The sequence below is a fragment of the Gavia stellata genome, chromosome 9 (genome assembly GCF_030936135.1).
Source record: "Gavia stellata isolate bGavSte3 chromosome 9, bGavSte3.hap2, whole genome shotgun sequence".
In the NCBI taxonomy this organism is placed as follows: Eukaryota; Metazoa; Chordata; class Aves; order Gaviiformes; family Gaviidae; genus Gavia; species Gavia stellata.
Window position 1 is genome coordinate 23,585,153 of NC_082602.1, and position 24,066 is coordinate 23,609,218.

The 24,066-nt window shown below is 39.6% G+C and overlaps 1 protein-coding gene across 1 annotated transcript in view; it reads right to left on the bottom strand.

Moving 5' to 3' along the window:
* Positions 1–10,029, bottom strand: part of BTAF1 (B-TFIID TATA-box binding protein associated factor 1) — a 43,564-nt gene extending 33,535 nt beyond the window's left edge. Inside the window, exons 1-3 of the mRNA XM_009817982.2 lie at positions 9,947–10,029; positions 3,422–3,545; positions 2,319–2,433 (exon numbers count right to left, since the gene is read on the bottom strand). Of these exons, the coding sequence (XP_009816284.2) occupies positions 2,319–2,433; positions 3,422–3,545; positions 9,947–10,029 (322 nt within the window). The remainder of the gene's footprint in view (positions 1–2,318; positions 2,434–3,421; positions 3,546–9,946) is intronic.
* Between the last annotated feature and the right edge of the window lie 14,037 nt (positions 10,030–24,066).

Genomic DNA, 24,066 nt, shown 5'->3' on the forward strand with positions numbered 1-24,066 from the left:
AGGGCTGCTAAAAACTAGTTATCCGCTCTTCTCAAATAAAATTGCGGGTACAGTGCAGTTCAATACGGATACAGAAGAGATTTGTTCCCCACAAAGTGTCTGAATTCCTGGTCATGAATTCACTCCCCTCAACACTCAAAGATTAGCATGTTTCGTGGTTCCTAGTCACGTGCAGCTTAGTATCCAAGAAGACTGGCCATTCCCACATAATCCAGCACGCTCACATCCTGAATTACAACTAGCAGTATAAATACAATAGTTGCCTACAAGAAATACAGCACTTAGTTTGGTGTGTTTCATCCCACACTCACGCTTATTGATGAAAGTTGTTCATTTACAGTAGAATGAGTCTAAGTGCACACAGAACACTGTACAAAACAAACACCGCCTACATTTCTTTAGACCTGAAGAAAAACTTAACATTTTGTTATACACATACAAAAAGAGAAGTTATAGCAAGCCCAAGAACCTAAATGCAACTAATAAGACCACTGTAAAACATGTATTCCACTACTACATCAAATAATTTAACTGCAACAAAAGAAACAAATGTCTGCATAGCCAGTTAGCCCTGTTAAATGGTACCTTTTTCTTCAAACACACATAATTACCTTTTTGATTTCATATCTGATAGGCAGATATGAAAGAACTGGACAATGCATGTAACCCATCATTCAAAATAGCACCTGTACTTGAAGACTGACAGGTTGCCCCATTTCCATGTACAAAAGGAGTGCTGTAAGTAATTCTTGGAACTAGACTGGTGAAATTAACTTCTATGCTTGGTAAGATAGAGTCTTTAAATAAAATTAAGTATATGGATAAATGTGATTTACTGGGAAAGTCAGAATGGCTCCTGAAAACCCTCCCTTCTCAATAATCTGGTTATCATAGAGGGGATATAATATAGACCATAGAGGGGACAATATATTCAAAAGCTTTTGGCAAGGTTTCATACAAAAACTAAGTTACTACAGAATTGGGGAAAAACATCCTTTTACAGACTGACAAGTGGTTAAAGACAGATAAAAGTTAGCTTTGGAGTCTTTCAGCAGTCAGTGTTGCAACCAATTCTATCTATCTTTAGCAATAGGAAGGGGATTTCACTACATGCTCTTCTCCAAGCATGTAGATGACACTAAGCTCTTGTGGGTAACCAAAAGTCACAGTGGCACTAATGAATCCAGGAAGGAATCTCAGACAGACTAATGGGCAAAGCAGCACATAAGGTACAAAACGTATAACCTAAACCATTCCTACAAAACACTGAATTCAGAACTGGCAGTTAGCATTCAATAAAGATCTTGGATGCAGATCTTCTGAGAGTTTTCTGTATTCACCAGCTTACTGGGCAGTGACAGCCAACCAGCAACTAAGTACTGGGCATCATCAGGAAGGACACTGAAAACAGAACAAAGTGCATCATTTTGCCACAATGTATAAATATCAGTACTCTAGAGATGTAGGTACACTGTGTGCAGTTCTGTGCATCTCAAGGAGGACCTGAGTAAGAAGAAGCACAGAGAAGGACAAATAAATTTATGTAAAAGACAAACCAGCTGTCTTGTGAAGAAAGACTGAAGAGACTGCAGCTCTTCAACCTGGAGAGAAGTTGTTGCAGGAAAGCAAACATGATGGTTTAAAAAAATCATAAAGGACATGGATAAGGCAAATGCAGAACTTGTCAAATTCTATAGCAACAGAACCAGAAGGCTCTAATTGAAACAAATATGAGATCATCTCAAAACAGATGAGTTTTGTTTGTTTTTTTTAAACAGGTAGTGAATTTCTGGAACCTGTGCCACATAAGGTCATGAACATAGACAGTGCCAACGGGTTTGGACAAATCACTGACAACAGGTCCATAATATCCAATAATAAATGCAACTCTAACATCCCTAGCATGACAATTCCAGATGCAAAGTGAGTACAAACAGAATAGACTTCAGCAAGCTGCCATTTCACCTCCCTCAGAAAGGTGCTTTGAGCAAGGGAACAGAGAAGAAAGCATCTGCAAAATATCATGACAAAGTTGATTGGTTAAAAGTTTTGCCATTTTACTAATTATTCCTTTTATAAATAAAAGTTTTATGAGGGTACAAAGCACAAGCATGGGAATCTTAGACAGAACAAAGGTCAGGCCCATTGTTGTAACTGAATATGAACATATAAAGCCAAAGAGGTTTACTACAGTCCATGCATTTAAAAAGCCTATGCTCATAAAAAACAGAATGACACAGTTGCCTTGAAAAGTCTCATAACACAGTCAGCTTGCATCAGATAAACAATGAATTCTACATAATTCATTTAAGAAGCACCTTGTTTTGATCTTGGAGTTGGATTCCACTCAGGTACATTTTTCACTATTGCTTCAACAGCCTGGCCAGCCGCAATACGAGTATCCCAATTCGTACTTCTTAAATACACTAACACCTTAAGGAGAGATTAATAAATAAGTATTTACTTAAAATGTACTTTGAGAAAATCCATCAGCTGTTATAGTCTACTAAAACACACTTACTTTTAATGCTATGGATTAAAACAATATTCAAAACAACAAAAAAAGGACAAGAAAACAAACCAAAGAAATGCAAGCAGCCTTCTCTATACTGCTCACTGCTTAGCAGAACTCTTGCCATAGCCAGACATTAAGAATTTACAAGACACATTTAGTCCCATCAGTCAAACTCAACCTTGATTTCCTCCAGGTACTGAACAAGGCTTGAGACTTTTGTTTTTTGCTTTCTGAAAGGAAGTGTTCAAAAAAGATTTATAGATCTTAAAACTTTGAAGTCATTTAACGCAAGAATAGGGACAACATGGGTCACTTGAAGCAACATACACTCTTCTGAACTAATTTACCACTATGTCTCAAATCTGGAAAAACTGTTTCTTTCTCTGAAAGTGGTTTGATACTCATGATTCCTTGGCCACTTTGTTGATACCATCAATTGTGGTGAGGGCACCTGTTCAATAAGAGCAGAATTGAGGTCACTCAGCCATCTCCAGCTGTCAGATACAGGCTATTTTTGGTGGTTTTACTAGACTTGGCCAGATTGAAGTCTCAAACTAATGGAAATCTCTTTCCATTTTCCAGCCGTTTTAAAGATATGCAGCCTCCTATATTTTTAATGCTGTATCACACAAGTAACAATCTTTCAAGTCAGGAGCAGAAATTTTTATAAGGCAGTAGAGCTCTTTATAGAAGAAAATCTGAACTTACAGCAAACATTGAATATCAATACTGTATGCAAAGAAAACCTCACTTATGTAACCATTTCAGAGGCTGACAAAACAGCAGGCTTAATAGAAGCCGTCTCCTATTTTCAGAGAACACAAGACTACTATGCTTTTTATTCTTCCCACAGAACCCACACCCCTTAGTTTTATCCTCACCATTAAAGGACAAAAAAATGCTTACTTTAGATAAGAGATTATTCAGTTCATGAGGATGCAGTTTCACTACTTCCCCAAGTTGCTGTGCAGCTGCTTTTCTTGTTACTGGTGTTGTACCGGTGTCCAATAAAATAAAGAGACGATCAAGCCTAAATATGATTGACAAAAACCGAAAATGTTATGCTATTCATAGTTCAGCTGCCCATTTCTATTAATATTCCCCCACATTTTTCAGTTTATCTAATGCAAACAGAAGAAATGTTTGCCTGAAGACTGTCAATTGACAGGGTGACAAATGTACTTTTTTCTAATAGTAAGTATAGTTGTTCTAAAAGCACATTTAATTTGATAAGCAAAATTATTAAAAGAAATTGTTACAAACATTAGTTTAAAAAAATCTGCAGTTAGAAGAAAAAATTAAATTGTTCCCTTCTTCATTCTGTGATAGAACATTTTCAATCTTGAAAAATAAATACTGTTAAGTTGTAGATGATCTTCAAATTCTGTCTGATAGCAAAAGCAAAGTGCTCAACTGTTTATATTGCGCATTATCATTTCTTTTGAAGACATAGCCTGTGATCTATAATATCAAACTGTTTTTCCATGATACCACAAATTTTTTTACTTTTCACATATTTTCCCTCTAACTACCTGGAGTACATAAGACCAAACCTGTTGTTGTATTTACAGCTTTGAAATAATTCAATACCTCTGGCCTTCCCATGAAATACAGAAATTTAACCATCAGATCTGTTTTCCCAGTAACTCTGTATTTAGTGAAAGAGACCCCAATCACCTGTTTTCAGAATAGTTAGCTTATTTCTCATTTAGAGTTACTGAACAAGAAAGTAATCATATAAATAAGCACGTAAAAAGAGAGACTACCTAGATAATCAAATGAATGATGGAAGTAACAGATGTTCATTACTCCATCCAGTATAAGCGGGACAGTGCAAACTCTCTTTACAGGGTGCCTAGTTTATCCACTAGTTATTGGGCAGTATGAGGTTATTACTGAATGCAAGTCTAGAATCTGTCCACATAGTGCAATCAAAATTGTCCCTTCTAGCCTTAATTACAAAAATACTCCAAATACTAAAACAATATGAAGCTGGAATTCACACAGCAGTGAAGCTCACCTAGATCAGCCTAATGAAATAAGGCTACAGGTAAAATTCAACAACTCCCCTTCCTCATAAACACATACCCTAGGTTTGAGCAAATACAGGAAAGGACAAGTGTTTTGTCTGTTAGTCTGTTGCTACTAATTACATGTCACCAAAACTGCCTTTAACACTAGTTCCAATCATTCAAAAAACAACCCTCTTTCCAACATCACTGAATTCTGTATTTTCTCTGACATGCTTAAATCTAAGACTTTACTCCTAAGATTATCTTGTGTGCCACAACGCATTAGAAATAGCAGTGCTACAGAGCCAACGCAGTAACGTCACAGAAATACAGTTCCAAAATGCAAATGCTCTCCCAACTGGACGTACTAGATTAAAATACAGAATGATTTTAAATACTTTCAGTTAGAATTTTTTTTATCTAACAGATATTTAGGCACACTTCTGATATTTGCCAGCTTTGAAATAATTCTCTTCCTACTACTAAAATAGGTGAGCCCATTTCAATTTCTGTAAATAAAACTGGAGTTTCAATTGCTATGATTTACTAGTTAGTAAATTGTTTTAAAGTTACATAAAAATGAAAACCCAAACATATCTAAACCAGCAGCCTTCTGTGATTAGACAGTCAAGGAGGAAAGCTAAAGCTTTCTAGATCCAACTCTTCCAAATCACTGACAGTGGACTAGCTAGGAGGAACATACCAGATACTTCGTTATTTACCAGTGCTTTCTCCTTAGTACATTTGACAATAATAACCCAACCTGATTTGCAGCACTCGGTATTATGCAGTACAAAGTATGCTAGCTTGCAGAGCAACCACAGCTTGCTGTAACTTGCTTATTCTCTCAAACTCACCCCTTTCATTCTTCATCTCTCTGTGAAACTTCAGTGTTCCATGCTCAAGAAGTTTGCCATTTAGCACCACCCACTCCTTTAACTATCAAAGTATCTTTTTTTCAATCTCCAAAGTCAAGCAGAATGTGCAACTTAGACCACTTCCTCAGCTAGAACTCTTCATGTGTCAAAACAGGAGGAAACCATTATGACAGCCTACCCTCAAAAAACCTCAAGTTCAATTCCAATCTTAGTTAGAACACTAGATCTTCACTCATAAAACCCACAACTTTTTGAAGCTGTATTACCTACAAAATACAATTGTTTGGTTTTTTTTAACCTGCAGTATACTTGGTTTGCAATTTGTGATTTTAAATTGTAATATGCTTAGCTTATGCACAAATGCAAAATAAAACAAAAGTCTATTGTCTCACATCACTATAGGAAGGTTTCAGCGTTCAACCCCAGCAAAATAAATGGAAACAGGATTAGCAAATACAGCTAACTATCTGACTAACAGTACTCCTGGTCACACTAATCATACTTCCTTTCCACCCCCCAGACTTCCCTGAAGTACAATTCCCAAACAGTGAGTATTTTGGAGGTCTTAAGATTCTTAATTTAAGTTTTGGTGTTGCTGCAGTAGAGTATGGCAGAGCCTGAATTCTCCTGCTACAGTTGGAAGGGTAGCACTGAGAAAGTTGCAGCTGATCAGCAGTGTTAGGTTTTTTTATATTACAGTTTTCATTCTTAAGTTTCATTAAGAATGAAAAAAATACTAGAAATTCTAAACAAATTTATTTTGAGGACCTGCAGTTTGGAAAGAAATTTCCTAAGTTCTGACAAGGTTTTCATTCTCAGAAGGAACTAACAGTCTCTAAACTAGTTCTTAAAGCCAAAGAGAACTAAGAGTTTTCTAACAGCTTGTGGTTCTCTGTCTTTCATGCTACGCAGAGCTGTAAGCAGAGCACTACGTGGCTCACATCACTCACAAACGTAACACAAGTCCAAATCAGTGTGGTAGAATGAAATGCTCTACAATGCAGCTAAAATTTTTAATTATTTTATGAAAGAGTTCAACACAGGCTGTCAGAAAAGTTGTTCTACGCATATGAAAGACACAAGCAAACAAGAGAAATACAGGGAGTACTTAGGGGAAGAAAAAAAAGAAAACCAAAGAGATTTATGGATTGTTAAGAAAAATCCTAACACCAACAAAAGCTAAAAATGAAATATATATCTAAAATTACTTCTCCTGCACATTAACTGCTGTAATCAGAGCTTAAAAATACCAAGTCCTTCACTTTTAACTCATAAGCAATGGTTTAGATAATCCTTCTGTCATCTTCCAATCCCGAGTCAACTATATCTCATTGATAAAACAGCAACCATACACCACGTCTATGTGAACTCATGCCATATGAGCTCATTACTAAGCAGTAACTTGTTCAAAGAGTTAGATACCTTTTTCCTCTCACTTGAGAAATTTGACATTTTCTAATCACTGCTGAAATGTATCAGCAAGACAGAACTTGGAGCAGCAATTCAAAGTTATGATCAGCATTACATTCAAATTAAGTATTTTTCCTTCCAAGAAATACCACGTGAGCTTTTACACTGACACAGAGTTCATTAGAGATGTTTCTGATACAAAGACATCAATTCAGGTGCTTAAGAGCAGGCATCCAGTAGCATTTGAGACACTTCAGAATGAGTCATGCACACAGGGTCAGCAGACATGACACAGGATGCAGGAGATCCTTGTCATTCTGAAGTGGTAAGGACATATTACACCATCTAAACTGGCACCAGAAACCTAGATTAGGCAAGTGAATCCTCCCCCTATAAATATTCTAAGTTATCAAATCCAGAGCATTTCATTAAAGCACACTAGTTTTGAAAAGACTAAAGCTTGAATTCTTACTTTCAGAACAGAACCACCTGAGAGATACTCAAGAATAATCAGTAGGTCTGTGGTCAGGCTAACAACTGGAACAGCCATCCCAAATTGGACCAGACTCTTCCATCACTAGACTACTAACACTCAAACAATTTTATCTAACAATCCTAAAAAAATAAATTAATTCTTAGAGAAAGATTGCCGGTAAGAAGAATTCTAACAGTAAACAATTTCATTTGCATTGCTATTAATCAGAATAGCAAGGCTGGCTGTCATAAGGGGGAACATCACCTCTCTAATCAACATTTAGGCAGAATGATTATGCCTACAGGCTTAGTTCAGTTAACTAAAGGGGGTTTTGTGAATAAAAGTACATATAAACTACTACTGAGCCCCAGTCACTACACATAACAAGCCTTTGCTCTTCCAGGGCGTTATCACAGCAAAGACTACAAATAAAAAAGGACAAACATGAGAGCAAGTACTTTCAAAAGAGCTATTACAACTAACTCAGTGGCACTCTCCAGGCAGCATGGTGATTCCATGTTCTAGTCACTCCTTTCCAATCAGTTTTGCATATTCAGCATTAAACTAAGTTAGACATGACTGTACCCAGGCACAGTAGGCAAATGTTGCAACAAATGACCTGTTCTTTCTTCATGCTCATCTTCAGTTCTTTGCTGCCTAAAGGTATGTCTCGCAACAGAGGGCAGGTCTCCATTTGAAGGGACAGTTATCATAATATTTGGAGTAAACCTTATGGCACTCCTGTGGAAACTGGATGATGTGAATTAGAAAGCCCTTCAGCTACAGAGGCATTAGAAAGCTAGTAGCAGGATAGTTAATGACCAGGTCAAGATGCAGAGGTTATCAGCACTATCTCCAAAATGCTTCCAAAAGAAGACATATGCAGCTGAATTGTATAAAGATCCTGATCATCCCAGAGTAACATTCTGACTGGACTAGGTCCCCACAGGACTTCAGATGGGGAAACTTCCAATTTGTTGACTCCAATGAGTTGAGGCTTGAAAGGGACAGTGAACCGATCACTGCTGCCAATGAAGTGATTGTTTGGACTCTACACCTCTGCGTGCACCAGTATGTTTAACTGGCCAGGGAGCAGTCTCTGAGAGTAAAGGCCAACCAGTACAGAACAGCTCATAACCATCCTAGCATATCCTCCAACCCATTGAAATTGTGTGACTGTACAAAAAACCTTTAGTGCTGTAGGCCCTGGAACACTCCCATGTCAAACTCTGCCTAGAGCTCTTTGGAAAGCTGCTAGCTAGCACCTATCAGAAGGCAAGGGAATACTTTTAGGAGTTTACAGTATAAACCACATTTCAACACCCAGGAGCTTCCTCTCAGGCACTATTTCTTAGTACAGAAATAGCCCAGAAACCTAGAAAACATCACTAAATTAAAATTTAGACTTGACAAGTGTTGACACTCACTGTGAAATTCAACCTAAGTTCTAATGGAGATGCCTCAGCTTTTCTTGTTGACCTGATAATCCTTTGGTGGTGTTTCATCATTTGGTCAAATCCCAGCTTGGTCAGCTTCACAGCTCAAAAAACTCAAGCCCCTACTAAAGCACACATAAACTGTTAAATAATCAAGTAAACAACTTTCCAATACACAATCAGCAAGCAAGAGGAAATTCACCAAACAGCACTCAGAACAAAGAAGTGTGTGGTACACAAAGAATAGGTTGTGATTTTACTTCTCATAGGTGGGAGACTGTGGACTAAATAGTTATGAAGGTGGGCTTGTGGACAACCGAGAACTCTTGTCTCCTCCAGAGCAGCAGAAGGGACACCTGGAATGAAACAAGAGCTCCATGACCACACTGGTCACAGTATTATATACTGCATACTGAAGCCAACAGAACACTAAAATTAGTGTAATTAATCCCATATGGAATGTGTATGTCATAATATATGATCTGTAGCATTAGGCTGTACAAGTTTCATATGTGAACTATTACATATGTATCTACATCCACCAATGCAGCCCAAAAATATATGACCAATTACATTACAAAAACTGTGAGAAAGAATAGGAAATTAAAACAGCTGTAAAGACATACTAATACAAGAAGCATATCAACAAGTTATACAGGGAATACCTTGGTGAGAATTCAAGTTCTAGCTGCTGAAGCAGGTTAGAATTCTTATCAGAGTGCAATCCTGATTTCAGCTTTCATTTCAGTCTGTTAGGTGTCTGAGAAATTTTACAGCTCTCTCTCATTTGGGCAGTTGCGCACATGCTACTTCTGCTTCCCGGCTCCCCATGACTCTGTCAGCACTCCCTCTTACAAACAGCAACTGGGAAGGCAGTCCACTGTTCTCATCTTCAAGTTAATCTCCATCAACAAAAGAAGAGTTACACTATTTTTCCCGTTTTAAGTCAGAACTCCTGTAATTGCATTGGTTATACAGCATCTACCTATTCTGACAGTACAGGCATATGCCTTTAAGTAGTAGTGAAAACATACTACTTGTTCAGTTTAACTTTTGCTCTTCATGCAAGAGCAGCCATGAAGGAATAGCTTCCAAACAAGCTAGAAGCTGAATTCTTTCTTTAGAAAGTTTTTGATAACCCCAAAAGAACATTTCTAAAAGGTACATAGGGCTCATAAAAGAGGTTTTGGATAATTTTCATACCTTGTAAGAACTTCAACCTCCCAATGATGCAATATGAAACTTGAAATGTTACGTAAGTAATGATGCCAGCCAGTGCAGCCATTGGTTCTTGGGAAGTCATGGCCCTACACTTCAAAAGCCAAGAGCAACATGAGGCCTGCTTATTTCCCAGGAGCTTTACTATCATAGCCTTCTGACATTATTATTTATTTTAAAATAAAACTAGGTTCCTAATCTACATATACACAAATCCAAGTAAATGAAAACACTGAAAACTCTAAAAACTAGTATTGAAATTACATGGACCAAATCAAGAACAGCTTGCAAGAGCCAACAAGTTGTTATGCTCTCCCATACTTGCTTAAGGAAGTGTCTTGAAAATACCCCAAAGATGCTGTCCTTTAAGGTATTTCAGGGTGAACTTAAAGATACACCTATTGAAATTTTTTATTCTTAATGCATCTTACCAGCTTCATGCATTTCATCACATTTTAAAAGCATATTTGTTCTTCGAACTGTGAAGACCCTCAAAAATAAGAGAAAGCCATTAAGAGCCTTGGTGTTGGAATAATGATACATGAGGTGCCTTTGAACCCACTGAAGAAATGAGAAAAAAGTTTTATTAGATGTTGATAGTCCCTTTCCATACTTTATTACAATCTACTGAAACTCAGTCACCCTGAGTAATCTATGAGCATTGTCATTTTCCACAAATGGGCAGTATCACTTTTTCATCTGAAGTATCTCAAAAGATCACTAGTAAGCCATTGTATTTATTCATTTGGATTATACACTTTGTAGGAATGAAGCTGAACCAAAACCTTTCACTTCCTTTTTTCCTTCTCAGTTCCACTATCAAGATTTTTTATTAGCTATGCAAACGTTATACTACTTCATATGTACTTCTAAGACCAGAGACAGGAGAAACCCTACCAAATTAGCTTGCGCATTCACAGAAATAGTATCAACTTTCCCACCCACCTATACATACTTCTGGAGGATGGTGTTCATTAGTTAGTCTTTTCAGCATAAAACTACCAAAGAGATGAGCATATACGAAACAACTATTCTGCAACATCTTTTGCTATGAGGTATCTACTGTTCTGCTTTTAGGTCTGTTTTCTAGTGTATCATCACAGAAGTGTTATATAGAAGCAGGTCTTCAGTGCATGTAACAGCAGAATCTGGTAAAACAAGCATGTATACATATAATGCAGAATAAAATATCAGAATCTGTTTTGTCAATAGATTACAAATAAGCGACAATTATTTTTAAGATGACCTTATTAATAACAAAGCTGCAAATTCTCAAACTAATTTTGAGATATCTTAAAGCATTCCCTCTGTTTAGATCTTCCTGAACAGACTAGGGTTTTAAGAAAGGTTTTCATTTGGCCAAACAGCAGAAACTAAACTTCACTGGGAAAACACCACTTGAAAATTTACTGTTTTGAGAATGTAAAAACACCCCTCCCCCCACCTCCAAAAATGGTTATTTCTTTTTTTAACTATGGTTCCAATACAGAACTAACCCTAATGAAGTTTTTTGTTAATATCAATGTTTGGTATGCACTCAGCAAAGACTATGGTCCTTGGAAAAAGACTAATTTGAATTAACTTCTCCCCCACTCCCCACACTCATATAGGTAGAAATATTCAGCAATGAAGTATTATGTTGGTCCTTCAAAAATATAAGTTGTGTAACTGTAACTACCTAGAGGAAAAGTTCAGATGTCAACGACTAAATGGAGCTGGTACAACTACAACTGTTACAGAAACATGGTTATGTGGTATATTAAGTGTACAAAACAATTATTTGTAATATGTCTGAAAGGAAAGGACCTTAAAAACTCAATGTTCTGAAGTAAAAGGTAAGGACAAGATTTCTTTTATTTACAAAAGCAACACTGACATTGCATCATCAGTCTTGCTGTGGTCTAGCAGCTGAAAGGTTCATTTGTCAAGAGCTGCTGTGTAACTTCAAATGGATATGGACAGGTTTTGCTGTATCTATTAAAACAACATGCATAAGGCCAAATTCACACAGGATCACTTCTCACAATTATAGAAACACTGGAGTTTGCCAGGAATAACCAAGATATTACAGCACTCCAAGATGTGCAATTCTTTTACCTAATTTACATGTGGAATTGAAACAATTCTTTACCAACTCACAAGTATTACAGCACCTTTAATAAAGTTCTATACCTTATGTTCAACTTGTGTAACATTTTGATCATAAAATTGGACTCTGAAGCTGTGTATCACATGTGACATTATTAACAGACCAACTTTTTTAGTGCTCCATGCTGAAGCTCAGAATGAGCCTTATCCAAAGCAGATTTTTTTCTTGTCAGTTACCAGACTAAACAGGTGTTAACTAAATCTTTATATAGACCACTAATGCTTTTCACTAAAGCCATGTGGTTTTACATAATACTGAAACATTAATAACTACATTTGAAACCAACCTTTACAGTAGACACAACCTCATCATACAGCTGAAAAGCTGTATCCTGATATTCCAGTTAGCCCCCGTATCACATGCATGCTGGTTATTTAAGCAGACTACCCCAGACCTAATGTAATTAGAATACTACTCTATTTCACATGATGGCTTACAGTAGTATTTTAATGTACATAGTAGTCTTGTTACAGAAATCATTACTACTTCCAGATTCTTGTGGACAGCTTTGAAAAAAGCCAAAACTAATATATAACCAATTGATAAAAAATGAGAGTAGAATAAGATAAAGGGATACTTTGGAGAAACTACAAAGCTCAAACTGAAACACCTGCTACTAGAAGTCTTAAAAGGTGTATTGTTGCTATAAATGTTTATTAATAATGGATTTCCATTATAAATGTGCACACCTTTACTTTGCTACATAGAATTGGAAACTTTTTCCACACACAGCGTGAGAAACATAATTTACTTTTGTTATAGCCCTTCGGAAGTACAAAGATACTACCAACACATGACTTGAAGCTAATCTATCACAAGGTTAATTTGGGTTTATAGTTTCAACTATCCTGTTACTAAGCTTAAACATGCCCATTTCACACAAAAAAAAGATGGCAGGAATTTGTGCTCAGCATTTTTTATAAAACAGCTCTATTAAGTCATACCTCTGTATCTGCGAATACTTCAAAGGCTGGCACACCCCAGAGCACATGTGTGTAAGCAGATACTACCCAACATCTTGAGGTACAGCCAGAACACACTAATCACTTTTCTCCATGGAAGCCTGTTTCATTTCGGTTACTTTACAACTAAGGACTCTGGAAGGCAAAACGGTTTCTTGCCAGTTTTTGAGGCTCGCTATCATTATCCCCTATTCCCTAGCAGTTTAACTCGAGGAAGGCCTGGCCAACAAAACGAAGGTGTCGAATTCGGGAGGAAGCCCGAGCCGTCCCAGGCAGAGCCCCTGCGGCCTGAGGAAGGGAGGGGGCTTCCCTGTGCGCCGGGCACGGGAGCCACCCCAGGCCAGGAAGCCAACCCAGGCGGCGGAGTACGCAGCTACCCCCAAACCCCACCGAAGCGGCCCGTGCCGCCGAGGAGCGTGGCGGTCCCGGCGAGGCCTCCGCAGGCTCCCGAAGCGAGAGGAGGTGGAAACCGGGCACCCCTCTTCACCCCCGCACCCCCCGAAGGCAGGCCACACAGAGGGCCACGGACTCCGGGCCGCCGCTGCCGGCCCTCCTCCCCCACCCTTCCTGGTTCCTACCGACCTGGAGACAGCCATGGCCGCCCGGAGCTGGGCCTCGCTGGAGGCGAGCGACGGGACAGCAGGACGGGGGGCCGGCGCCGCTCTCCCAGGGAGGAGGGCGCAAGGCCTAGCTCGGGCCTCTCGGGCGCCGCACCCGGCCTCGGCCCCGCCGGTGATCTGCGGGGAGCTGCTGAGCGCAGCTGTGGCCGGCAACGGTCAGAGTCTCGCTCCCCCCGGGGGGGCAGTAGCGGCGCGGGCGGGAGCGGTGCACAACCCTCGGAGCGCGAGTTAAAGCTTCTATTCCCCCATCGCCAGGGCGAAGCCCAATGCCTGGTTTTATATGAGCAGCCATCTTGTATTTATTCCCTTCCTCCATGATAGCCGCTTCCTGATTGGCAAGAGCGCCCGGCCGCAGCCAATGGAGAGAGCGCTTCTAAGATCAAGGAGGGCGGGCGCACGCAGCGCCCGGACTGAGCAGGACCGGCCATGGAGCCTGCCGAGCCGGCTGGGGTGGGGTCGCCGGCCTCCGGCGGACCGTACCATCTGCACGTGGGGGGGGAGGGGCTCAAAGGAGAGCGCCCCAGTCCCTCACCCCGAGGGGAGAAGAGAGGCACCAGAACGCGAAGTACACACGTTTCCTTCCCAGTCCATCGGGTGGTGGCCCTTCTCCCCCGCCAGCATAGCGGGAGAGGGCGGTCGGGAACTCGGCGAGCTCACGCCGTACTCCCCACTCGCCGAGGTGCGCTGCCCCTCGGCTTACGCCCGGTGCTGCGGCGCGGCCGCTCAGCCCGCGGAGACTACGGCTCCCGGCGTGCAGCGCGCTCAGCGCCGCGCCCCCTGTGCGGGGCCGCAGCCCCGGCGCCTCCGTCCCTCCCGCTGTGTTGCTGCCTCGCGCCCCGCCCCCGCCGGCCGCCCCCGCAGGGAGATGGGCACTGGGGGCCGGGGGTGTCCTCACAGCCGTTCTCCTCGGTTACTCACAACGTTTATTAACCGGCATCAGCCCCCCCCCGCCCAGGCAGCAAGGGGGCATCTGAGCCGGTCCCCACGGCGCGGCCCGGTTACGGCGGCTCCGTAACGGACCGCGTTTCCTTCCACTTCCCGCCGTCTCCTTCTTCCCTGGGGCAGCCAGCCTGTCCTCCCGGCCCGGCGGGGCTCCGGGCGGCCTGCAGAGCAGAACGGGGCTTAAAGATGCCCCGGGTCCCAGCCGGCGCTCTCCTCCGGCAGGCGTGTACCCAGGGCAGCTGGGCCGCAGTTCCCCTTAACTCTTGGGAAACAAGAGCAAGTTTTCCAAGTGCGTGCTGTCAGCTTCGATCAGATCCAGAGAAACACGAACTGAGAAATTAGCCTTTGACTAATCATTTGAATTAATGATCCCAGGCAGGGACGTAAATTTAGGTGACGTATGTAACCTTCCGTCTGGTGAGTTGAAAACACAATAATAGATTTTTCTTTCCTGGAAGTGATGCATAAACTTGCATAAATACATGAATTTGCATAATACTGTATGATAAAGTTTTCCTTTAAAGCCCGTTGTGGCATGTATTTCATACCAAACCTTTCTATAGGGATTTCTGCTCCCCGGCCTTTCTGCTGGATGGTTTGCCTTGCCCCGTAGTAGTTAACTCTTAATGTGTGGGTTGGCTCATTCACTCCCCACTAACACATGCGTATTCCAAACAGACATACTGGTGCCATCTGCATGTTCACTGTCATTTTATAGTTCTATAAACAAGACAGTACATAATACCTCAATCTATTCATATCCATGTGGGTCCAGCCTATACCTGAGTCCTCTTAAGAAAAGTTTGGCCCTGTCTGTTCTCTCTCCTGTCCTTTGGTAGGAGCCCTGTGGTGACTAGGAGCTGGCGTTGAAGTGGCAACTTCAGGAACACCAAACACCAGCAGCATGAGTCAGCCCAAGGCCTCTGCATCACAGAATGTGGCCAGAGCAAACCACAGACTTCATTTTCAGTGGTAGAGATGGTTTTTGTCACAGTGCTACACTCAATGACCCACATAATGCCTTTTCTTTTCCCTGTCATGCCTCTGATGTAGTAACTACCTTTAGATAGCTCAATATACCTCCTGTAGCAGAATAGACAAAAAAATACAGTGGGTTTAGTTGGAGGCCAAGAGCCTCTTAACGGAAGTACTCCAAAACTACGTGCACCTTCCTTTCTGCTGTCATATGCCATCGTGTGTTGCAGGTGCATCTGCCTGGCTTCCTGACCCATGATCTGAGACACACGTCTACTCCTGTCCCATGTGTGTACATGTTTTCACGTGATGGGGTGCCTGCTATTCAGCCACGTGATGGGGAGGAACGGCAGGGAGTTGGGGTAGGGAGAAGCGAGGAGCAAGCTGAGAGTAGATAAATTTTTCTTGCTTGTTCGATGCTATTGACACGGATGTACAGCAAACATCCCTGATAATACTTTGGCATTTGTTTAGCTGGGAATCAGCAGCTATCCTGTCCTGCTGTAGGCGTTACTGAAATGACCCTTAGGTGCTATTTACAGTTCTAACACCCTATTTCCTCTTAGGTTCCTTAAAAATGTTTTGTGCATTGTTTTAATAGCAGTCAAGGCATCAAACATGCAATAAAATTTGTTTTTAACAGCTCCATAGGGGTTATCCTACCTGATAAAAATAAGTGGAGGGAAAATATTGGTGATGGGTCTTATACACTGAGTACTTGCTGAACTGCAGTCCAAGCAAAATGATCTGCAAAAGACAGAAAGAATGATCTGTTATTTACCTAATAGCAGCTATTCTGGACTGAAACACAATTTGTTCAAGTTTCACACCATATATTTTTGTATTTTGATGTGACGTTTATGTAAAGCACATTGTTACTTAACTGTTCACCTGTATCTTCTGCTCAATTCTTTTCCTACACCCTATGAAAACCAATTCTTCCTTGTCCGTGCATCTGTCCACCTGCTCTATAAGTCATACCAATCCTTTTTGCACATTTGTTTCTTTTTGACCCATTTTTCAAGGAGTAGCCATACATTTTCTCCTGTTTCTTTTCGCATATGTTAAAAGAATCCCCCCTGCAAATCTGCTGTGTGCCAGTATACTCCCTCAAACCTGTTCCTAAATTAGATAAAACTCAATAATTTCTGGTCACTTGGTACGTTATGATCATTACTTCCTGCATTGATCTCAATTATTTTTATTTTGTTTTCCTCCTCCTGCCAACTGTGTTCACCTGTGAACTCTTACTGCTTAGTCTGCAGATTCATAGCAATTGCAGCTTTCTTACTTGCTATAGCGTCATAGAATCATAGAACCATTTTGGTTGGAAAAGATGTTTAAGATCATCGAGTCCATATGTATGCCTACAAAGCCTAGGGAAAAAAAGTTGCAGTCTCCAAGTGCTACAGCTGTGCAAATTGTAGATGACAGGCACAATTTTCCTGGTGGAATCCCTCCTGATTAGATGTGACATACCATAATCTTCTACGTGTTCTAGTCTTCTAGTTTTATTTTTCCAGTTAGTTTTTCGTGTCCTGAAGGTTTGTAGATTTGTATGGCTTAGGATCACACCAACCTCTCTGCAGCTGTAGGTATAACATTTGGTACCTCCTAGTCTGGTAAGAAAGATTATTTTCATAATAGTTTGCATGTATTTTAGTGGTTGTCTTATTTGATTTATAAATTCTCTTGGAAATCTTGGCTGAAGAGAAGCTAGTCTTAGACGCTTGTCCCTGCTTAGCAGTTTGTTCAGAATTCTTCTCTGTGGATGTCTTAATCACTATCATTATTTTGATTATCTGGGTAAAAATTACTCTGAGATAAATTTATGTATTATGATTTTATGCAGGTAAATTGTACAGGTTCTTTGCAACATGTATTTCTGCAACATGTAATGATGCTTTCTGTTCTGAGGTCTGCAAACTAACCAGTTATCTTGTAGGCTATTTCTACCATACTTTAACATTCTTATTTATTTTTATATATTTAACTGTTTCTTCTTCAAGTATTGTTTGATCTTCCTAGTTTTTATTTTACATTTTATCACTGTAGGTTAGTCCCCTTTTTACTGGTGTCACTAAAACCAGATTTCTGATTGCTGAAGGGTGTTTTTCCTTGAATAATCTTGTTTCTTGCCAATTAATACTTTGTATTGCTATTCTGCTTATTTTTTATTTAAAGGTGTATTTATTTTTTGTCATCTAAGCTTCACTAGTTTCCATGACAACTCTCATGCTTTTAATTGTCTCATTTTTACAGAAAGGAAATTTTTGACTAGCTGCATAACCTTCTTGAAAGCCTCCTTAAAAAGTGACAACTTGTACATGGTCTTCCTTTTAAGTTCTTCACCATAAGTGATGGTGGCTGGATGCTGACTGATCACTCTCGTAGTCCAAAAAGCACCTCAGAGATACCAATGAAATGCTGTATTCTGAGAGACAAATGAGGGCGAAGGCACTGCCACCCACAACGCAGATTAGCAACATTTGTGAAAAAAGTTTGATGGGCTCCAATTTCTCAACATCAAACAGGATTGTAATAGCAATCAGTTAATGAAAATCGCTAACATCTAAAGGGTTCCAAATGTCACTAGAGCTGTATAATTATCTCATTAGATTTCATTACCTCTGATCATATTTAACATTGTACATTCAGGACAATTTTTCTGAATGAGAGGCTCCTGTCATGACAAATAGAGAAAACTTGTGATTCTCTTTTCTGATCTTCTGTTCCCAGGGATTTTATCTCGTGAGATTGCATGGACTTGTTCAGAAGTGGTGCTCCATACCCATCTCCATCATCGCCATTATAAAGAGATATTCTGTACAACTGATCAGCCTTGTTGTACAAGGTTGTACAACAACCTCGTTTTTGTTAGCCATGGTCTGTAATTTCTCCAGCATTTAGTTCCATGATCTCAAACTTCTCGTTTTCTAACTCAGCTCTACTTTCCACACTATTTTATAACAGATGAAGATTTAAATTACTGATATTCTTTGGACACACTTTATGTATAAAAACTGGAAGTTCCTTAGTTTTGTCTAGCTGTTACCCACACTCCTGATTTAAACAAATATTTTATAGTTTGGGTAGTGTATTCTTCCTGTGGCATGTTTTTTAGGAAATGGTATAATCTATCCATTTCACACAGCTGTTCCTTTTTCCAAAATAACTTCCATGTATACATTTAAATCCTCTCTCTTTTTACCTCTCTCTGCAGGGTGTTATTAGTAACTACACCACTTCAAGACATCAAGAAAGTGACTAAAGTATATGTACATTCACTATATCTAGCTTCTGAACTCTGAAGTATTAGGAGATTAACAATAGTAACTCACATGGACAATTGCACTTTTATACCTCATCTCTCACTGACATTTAGGAGAGCAGAGATCTCCATTTATATGTAGAAATGGGTATATATGTTTATAATGCACATATACATACATTTATACATACATATATAAAAATGAATTTAATATTTCATATCCAGAAAGAAGACTGAAGGGGAGAAAAAGCTCCTGTCAAGTATCTAAGTGGGATTTTTTGGATCAGGGTAACAGGCAAAAATAAGCCACAGTTAGAGACAAAGAGAAATGGAAATAATGAGTCAAATTCTTCCTATAAATCTGCAGGTCTTTCTACATAGGCCTGTGGAAAAACGCAACATGAAAATAACATGAGAGAAACAAGTAGTGACCTTCTATTAAGTTCTTCTATTATTTAAGGTTGTGTGGCTGCAAGATTTTTTTTCTTTATTTAATTTCAGTAGTCAGATTGTTCGGTTTTCATGAGCTAAAGCAAGAGGGACATTAGTAGCCTGTGCAGTTAAAAAAAAGAAAAAAGTGCATATAATTCCAGTGTGCACAAACTGAATACAAAGAGCATAAATAGAAAAGCAGCTCTGTCATCAGGGACATAAGGATTCAGAAACACACTATAATGCTGAATAAACAGGGCCAGAGGTTTCACATCTAGTCCAGCTCTTTCCAAAAGCTGTTGCTTTTCAAAGATAGAAAAGAAGGCTAATCTGTGGCCATCGTCACAAGTTCTGCTACAGTTAATGAGTTTAAATTAGATTTAAAAACAGGTCAGGTGAATATATCCTTTGCTCCCTATATATTTTATTATAACTAGTATAGTAAATGATAGAAAACGATGTTTTTCTTTTAATTTGTAAACACTGTTTCTCAGAATATATTTTAGGCCTATTAAAGATTCCTGGTGTGTAACTTTTGGAAATCAGAATTTACCATTCACCATGTACCAGGATTGCTATTAAATAGGTCCAGCATGACGTAGATACCAGGATATGCTGGTCCCATTTTTCATCTGGGGTGTGCAGACAAGGATGAATCAGCTGTAGCATTCACTTTGCAATGCCAGTTTATACTTTCTTTCTTCTCTTTACTGTGTGCATCCCTGAACATCTGAATACACCTCAAAGATGGATTGAGATGTGATTAACAGAGATCAACAATAGCTTGTACTCTTATCTTCTCCTTAAAGGGTTAATTTTGTTGTATAGACTTTTGTTTGGTAGTATAACTTGCGAAGTAGAAACTTCTCTCTGTTTATGTTAGAAGAGGTCCTTTGAAGAACTGCCTGAGGATCATCATCTGTGTCAACTTTAAAGTTTATCTATCATGGGGGCTCTTTCATCTTCCTTTGTGGAACATTCAGTCCTGAACGTTCCTCATAAAGGAAGAAAACGCCTCCTGCTTTCAGTATGACTCTGCATTGACTTGCTTGTTGTACTTCCTATAGAGGCAGTTACTTCAGATTTGTTACACTTTAACTAATTCATAACTGTAAGTTTTGTGTGATGGGTACACTAATAGCAATATTATAATGTGTTTTGATAACTGCCCTGGACGTGTGCAATAAGACAGGTATGTATTTGTAATAAACAAATTGGATTTGACTCTCAGATTCCTCAAATGATGGGATTCCTGATATCCAGTAAAAACCTACCTTGTTTTCAATGTGTGAAACAGATTTATGGAGTAGTTTCTTACTTGATTGTCTGAAATTCTTGGGTTCTGGAGGGAATATCTTCAGGATATTATACTACACATAGACTAGATTTAAAGCTTAAAGGGAAGCCTTAATTAGTTTTAAGCTCCCACATGACTTTATTGCAGGATTAGAGGTCTGAGTGCTCCTGTATTTTTTGATAACTGTTATTTACATCAGCATGGCACTCACACAGAGCCACAGGCACAGCTTAGAAGACCCAGATAAGAAGTTGCCAGGAACTCCTCCTCCAGCATGTGCCCTCTTTTTATACCCCGTAATCTTTCACCAACTTTTTACACATGCATCTTTTGCATATTTCTTCCCTCACACTGATAACTGTCCCACCCTGACATTTTAATTTTCATTTTCCCTCCCCTGCACCCCCTCCACCCCCCTTGTCTTCTCACCTCAGGAGGAAGGAGAACCAAGTTGACTCCTTACTTGGTTCCTTCTTGTCATCTGTTTTTTCTGACTCTCCACAGAAGAAGAAAGGGATCTGCAGGTTTGGTAGTTGCTATCCACTGGAACCAGTAAAGCACGGTCCACTGACAACTGGTGCAAGTAAGAATCAGCCTGGAGAGGAAGCAAACGCTGGTGGTTGATTAACAGCATGGAAGCTATTGCTTTTTGTTTGCACATGCATTTTAAATAAACTACTGTTCACAGCAGTCAGGGATTCATATCCCCTTGCTGAACCCCAGACAGGGAATACGTTCCTTCTTACCCCAGCACTGAGCAGATTCTAAACTGGAAATGATGCTTGGGTGTCTGCATTTCTGGATGCCTCGTGTAAGACATCTTAAGAAGGAACTGATCTTCAGAAGCTAGTGCTTAGGTCATTTATCGGCTGGTCCTAGCACACTGGTTGTAGCAGTGCACCCCAAATTTGAATCGTAACACATCACTGATCTCTTTTGCACGTGAAAAAAAGCCTGCAGCTTGCTAGCAGTTACTTTGGATGCAAATAAACAGGAAAGATTCCTAATTGTACTTGGGTCTCTTTGTAGGTCATTTACCTTTTGCCCAAGCTGAGAGAAAAATAGTCACATGCAAACCTTTCTAGCCCTTTTTTAGATAACTCTTTATTCTTCAGATGCAAAACTAAATTAGCAGTACATGTAATGCAGATTTCTACATATAAATTTAGTCGTATCCCTGCGTTCTAGTTTTCTGCTGGAGCTGACCTCTCTTTTTCCCAAGCCCTTCTTGGGAGTCAGCCTTCTGCACAGAGCTCACCCAAAGTTTCTCCCAGCACTTTCCAGGAACCACCCGAACATTTCCTAACTCAGTATGATCATACGTCAGGGTGAACTGGCCCCAGGGCTTCACCACCCGATAAAAATCAGGCCTCTAATTAAATCATGACTTCAGGACAGCAACAGAAAAAGTTTTCTGTGAGTTCAGAGTTCAATAGTTTTATATATATATATAAACTCCTTCAAATAATTTTGTGCTGCCTCTGGATTTTCTGTATCCTTGTGTTTTTCTTCAAGATTTCACACTCAGGGCAGTGCGAAACCAATGCTGGCCATCCAAGTCTTGCTTTTTATTCCTCTGTGATAGAACAGCTATTTCTAGGTTTGCTGAGAACATAGGCAAAAGAGGCAAGCAAGATTTTATAACATTTTTGTAGAATTGTGAAATAAATAAAAGTGTTGGGTTTTTTTCTGTGTGATTTTTTCTTTTATGAGTGCCACTGCAATACAATATTCTGTTAAAAACCAAGAAGATTTTATTTGATTTAATTTCATTGTCCACCATGTGGATCAATTAGTAATTGAGTACTACAGATGCGAATATGCAGTGATGACTCAGCTGTGGAATTTGAGATAAATGTCAGTAACAGTTTGTAATGCATTACGTGGGTTTAGCTCTGCCTAATTCCATGAGGAGCAATAGGGCAGAAAGGCTTATCCTAAATTCTAAAAAAAACCCCAAAAAACAAACCAACAAACGCAACTTTGGCTATTTTCATATAGTCATCTCAGAGCCATTTGTGGAAACATTGTGTCTATAAATTTTACTTGAAAAGAGGAATCCAACATAGTTACAAAAGTGACATTTGTTTTGTCAGATAACAGGAATTATACCATCTGACTGTATCTAAACCCTCAAAGGGTCCCGCAGGAAAGGTCCGAGGACTGGTAACAGCTCATGCTGACCCTAACTCCTTACGCCATGTTTCTCTTTGTACTGAGCTTTCCAGTGCAGCAGCTTTTCACCTGTCCAGGGAGTCCTAGCACCCCCAGTCTGAAGTAACAAAGGATTGCCTATAGGATCACTTCAATCCTAAAACACATATTCAAAGCCCAAAACAAAAATATGAAGGGCAAATGTTTGCTCTTTATTCACTTTACGAATACTACATATATAGTATAAAAAAACCCCCAAATGCTTGTAATACCAGCCCCCATGGGCTGGTAATATAGTAGCCCAAATTGCAGATCTTCCTCGCCTCCAAATAAAGAAGCCTAGATTCTCAGCTTAACCCCCATTTAAAAAAAAAAAAGGCAAAAAAAAAAAAAAGGCAAGTGAGGGAACAAATGCCTTTTCTTAACATCTAGTGCTCAGTTCCACAACCGGTTTATATATGAGAGCTTCATTCCTGAGACCACATGAATGAGGTTCACAATCAGAGATTTAATGGGAAATACAATTGACTAGCTGCTGTGAAAATGAGAAAACTATTTACTCTCTACGATGAACAAAGCCAAAGTTGTTCTACCAGCTGCAAAGGCAATGAAGCATTTGCAGTTTGAATTTATATCCACAGAATCCTTTGATTTTGGGAACTATTTGCATGTGTTACAAAACAACCGGAGTTGCCAGATGTTCCACACTTTTCAAATCTAGTCCTTATTTAGTAGCTATAGAACCATGAATTCAGAAATCTGGGGTTTATGCTGCTAGTTAAAAGGCAAAAAAACTCTGTGGGTTCTGGCTATGAACACTTTTTTTTTCTTTTTTGCAGTTTTCTAGTGTATACCTACACCCTCTTGCTTTATGCTTTAAGCTATGCCGCTTTTGAAGCAGTGTCTTAACTGCATGACTTAAGTATCTAGCATTCATTTTAATTGTTTATTTTAATATCATGGTCTAGCTTTATCCTTATTCACTGATGCCTTTTAAAAATAGTGATTTATGAAAATGTAATAATGAAAAATGTAAATTTTTTAATTTACCCAAGTATTACATTAATACTGTTTTCCATCCTATGAACTAAGATTTGTTTATCCACAGTAGGAGCTGTTGGTGCTACTGTACAGCTGCTGGTATGAATTTAGTTATCATTTGTTGCACCTCCTTCTTGAGACCCACTGAAGTGGCAGTTCAGAGGAGACCGTCCAATACATGACTCTTAAAAATAACTTACCTGAAGAGGTTATTCTTCTATTCTGATTATATTACTCTGCTGTGCTGTAAAAAGAAACTAGTAGAAAATAGAACTGGAG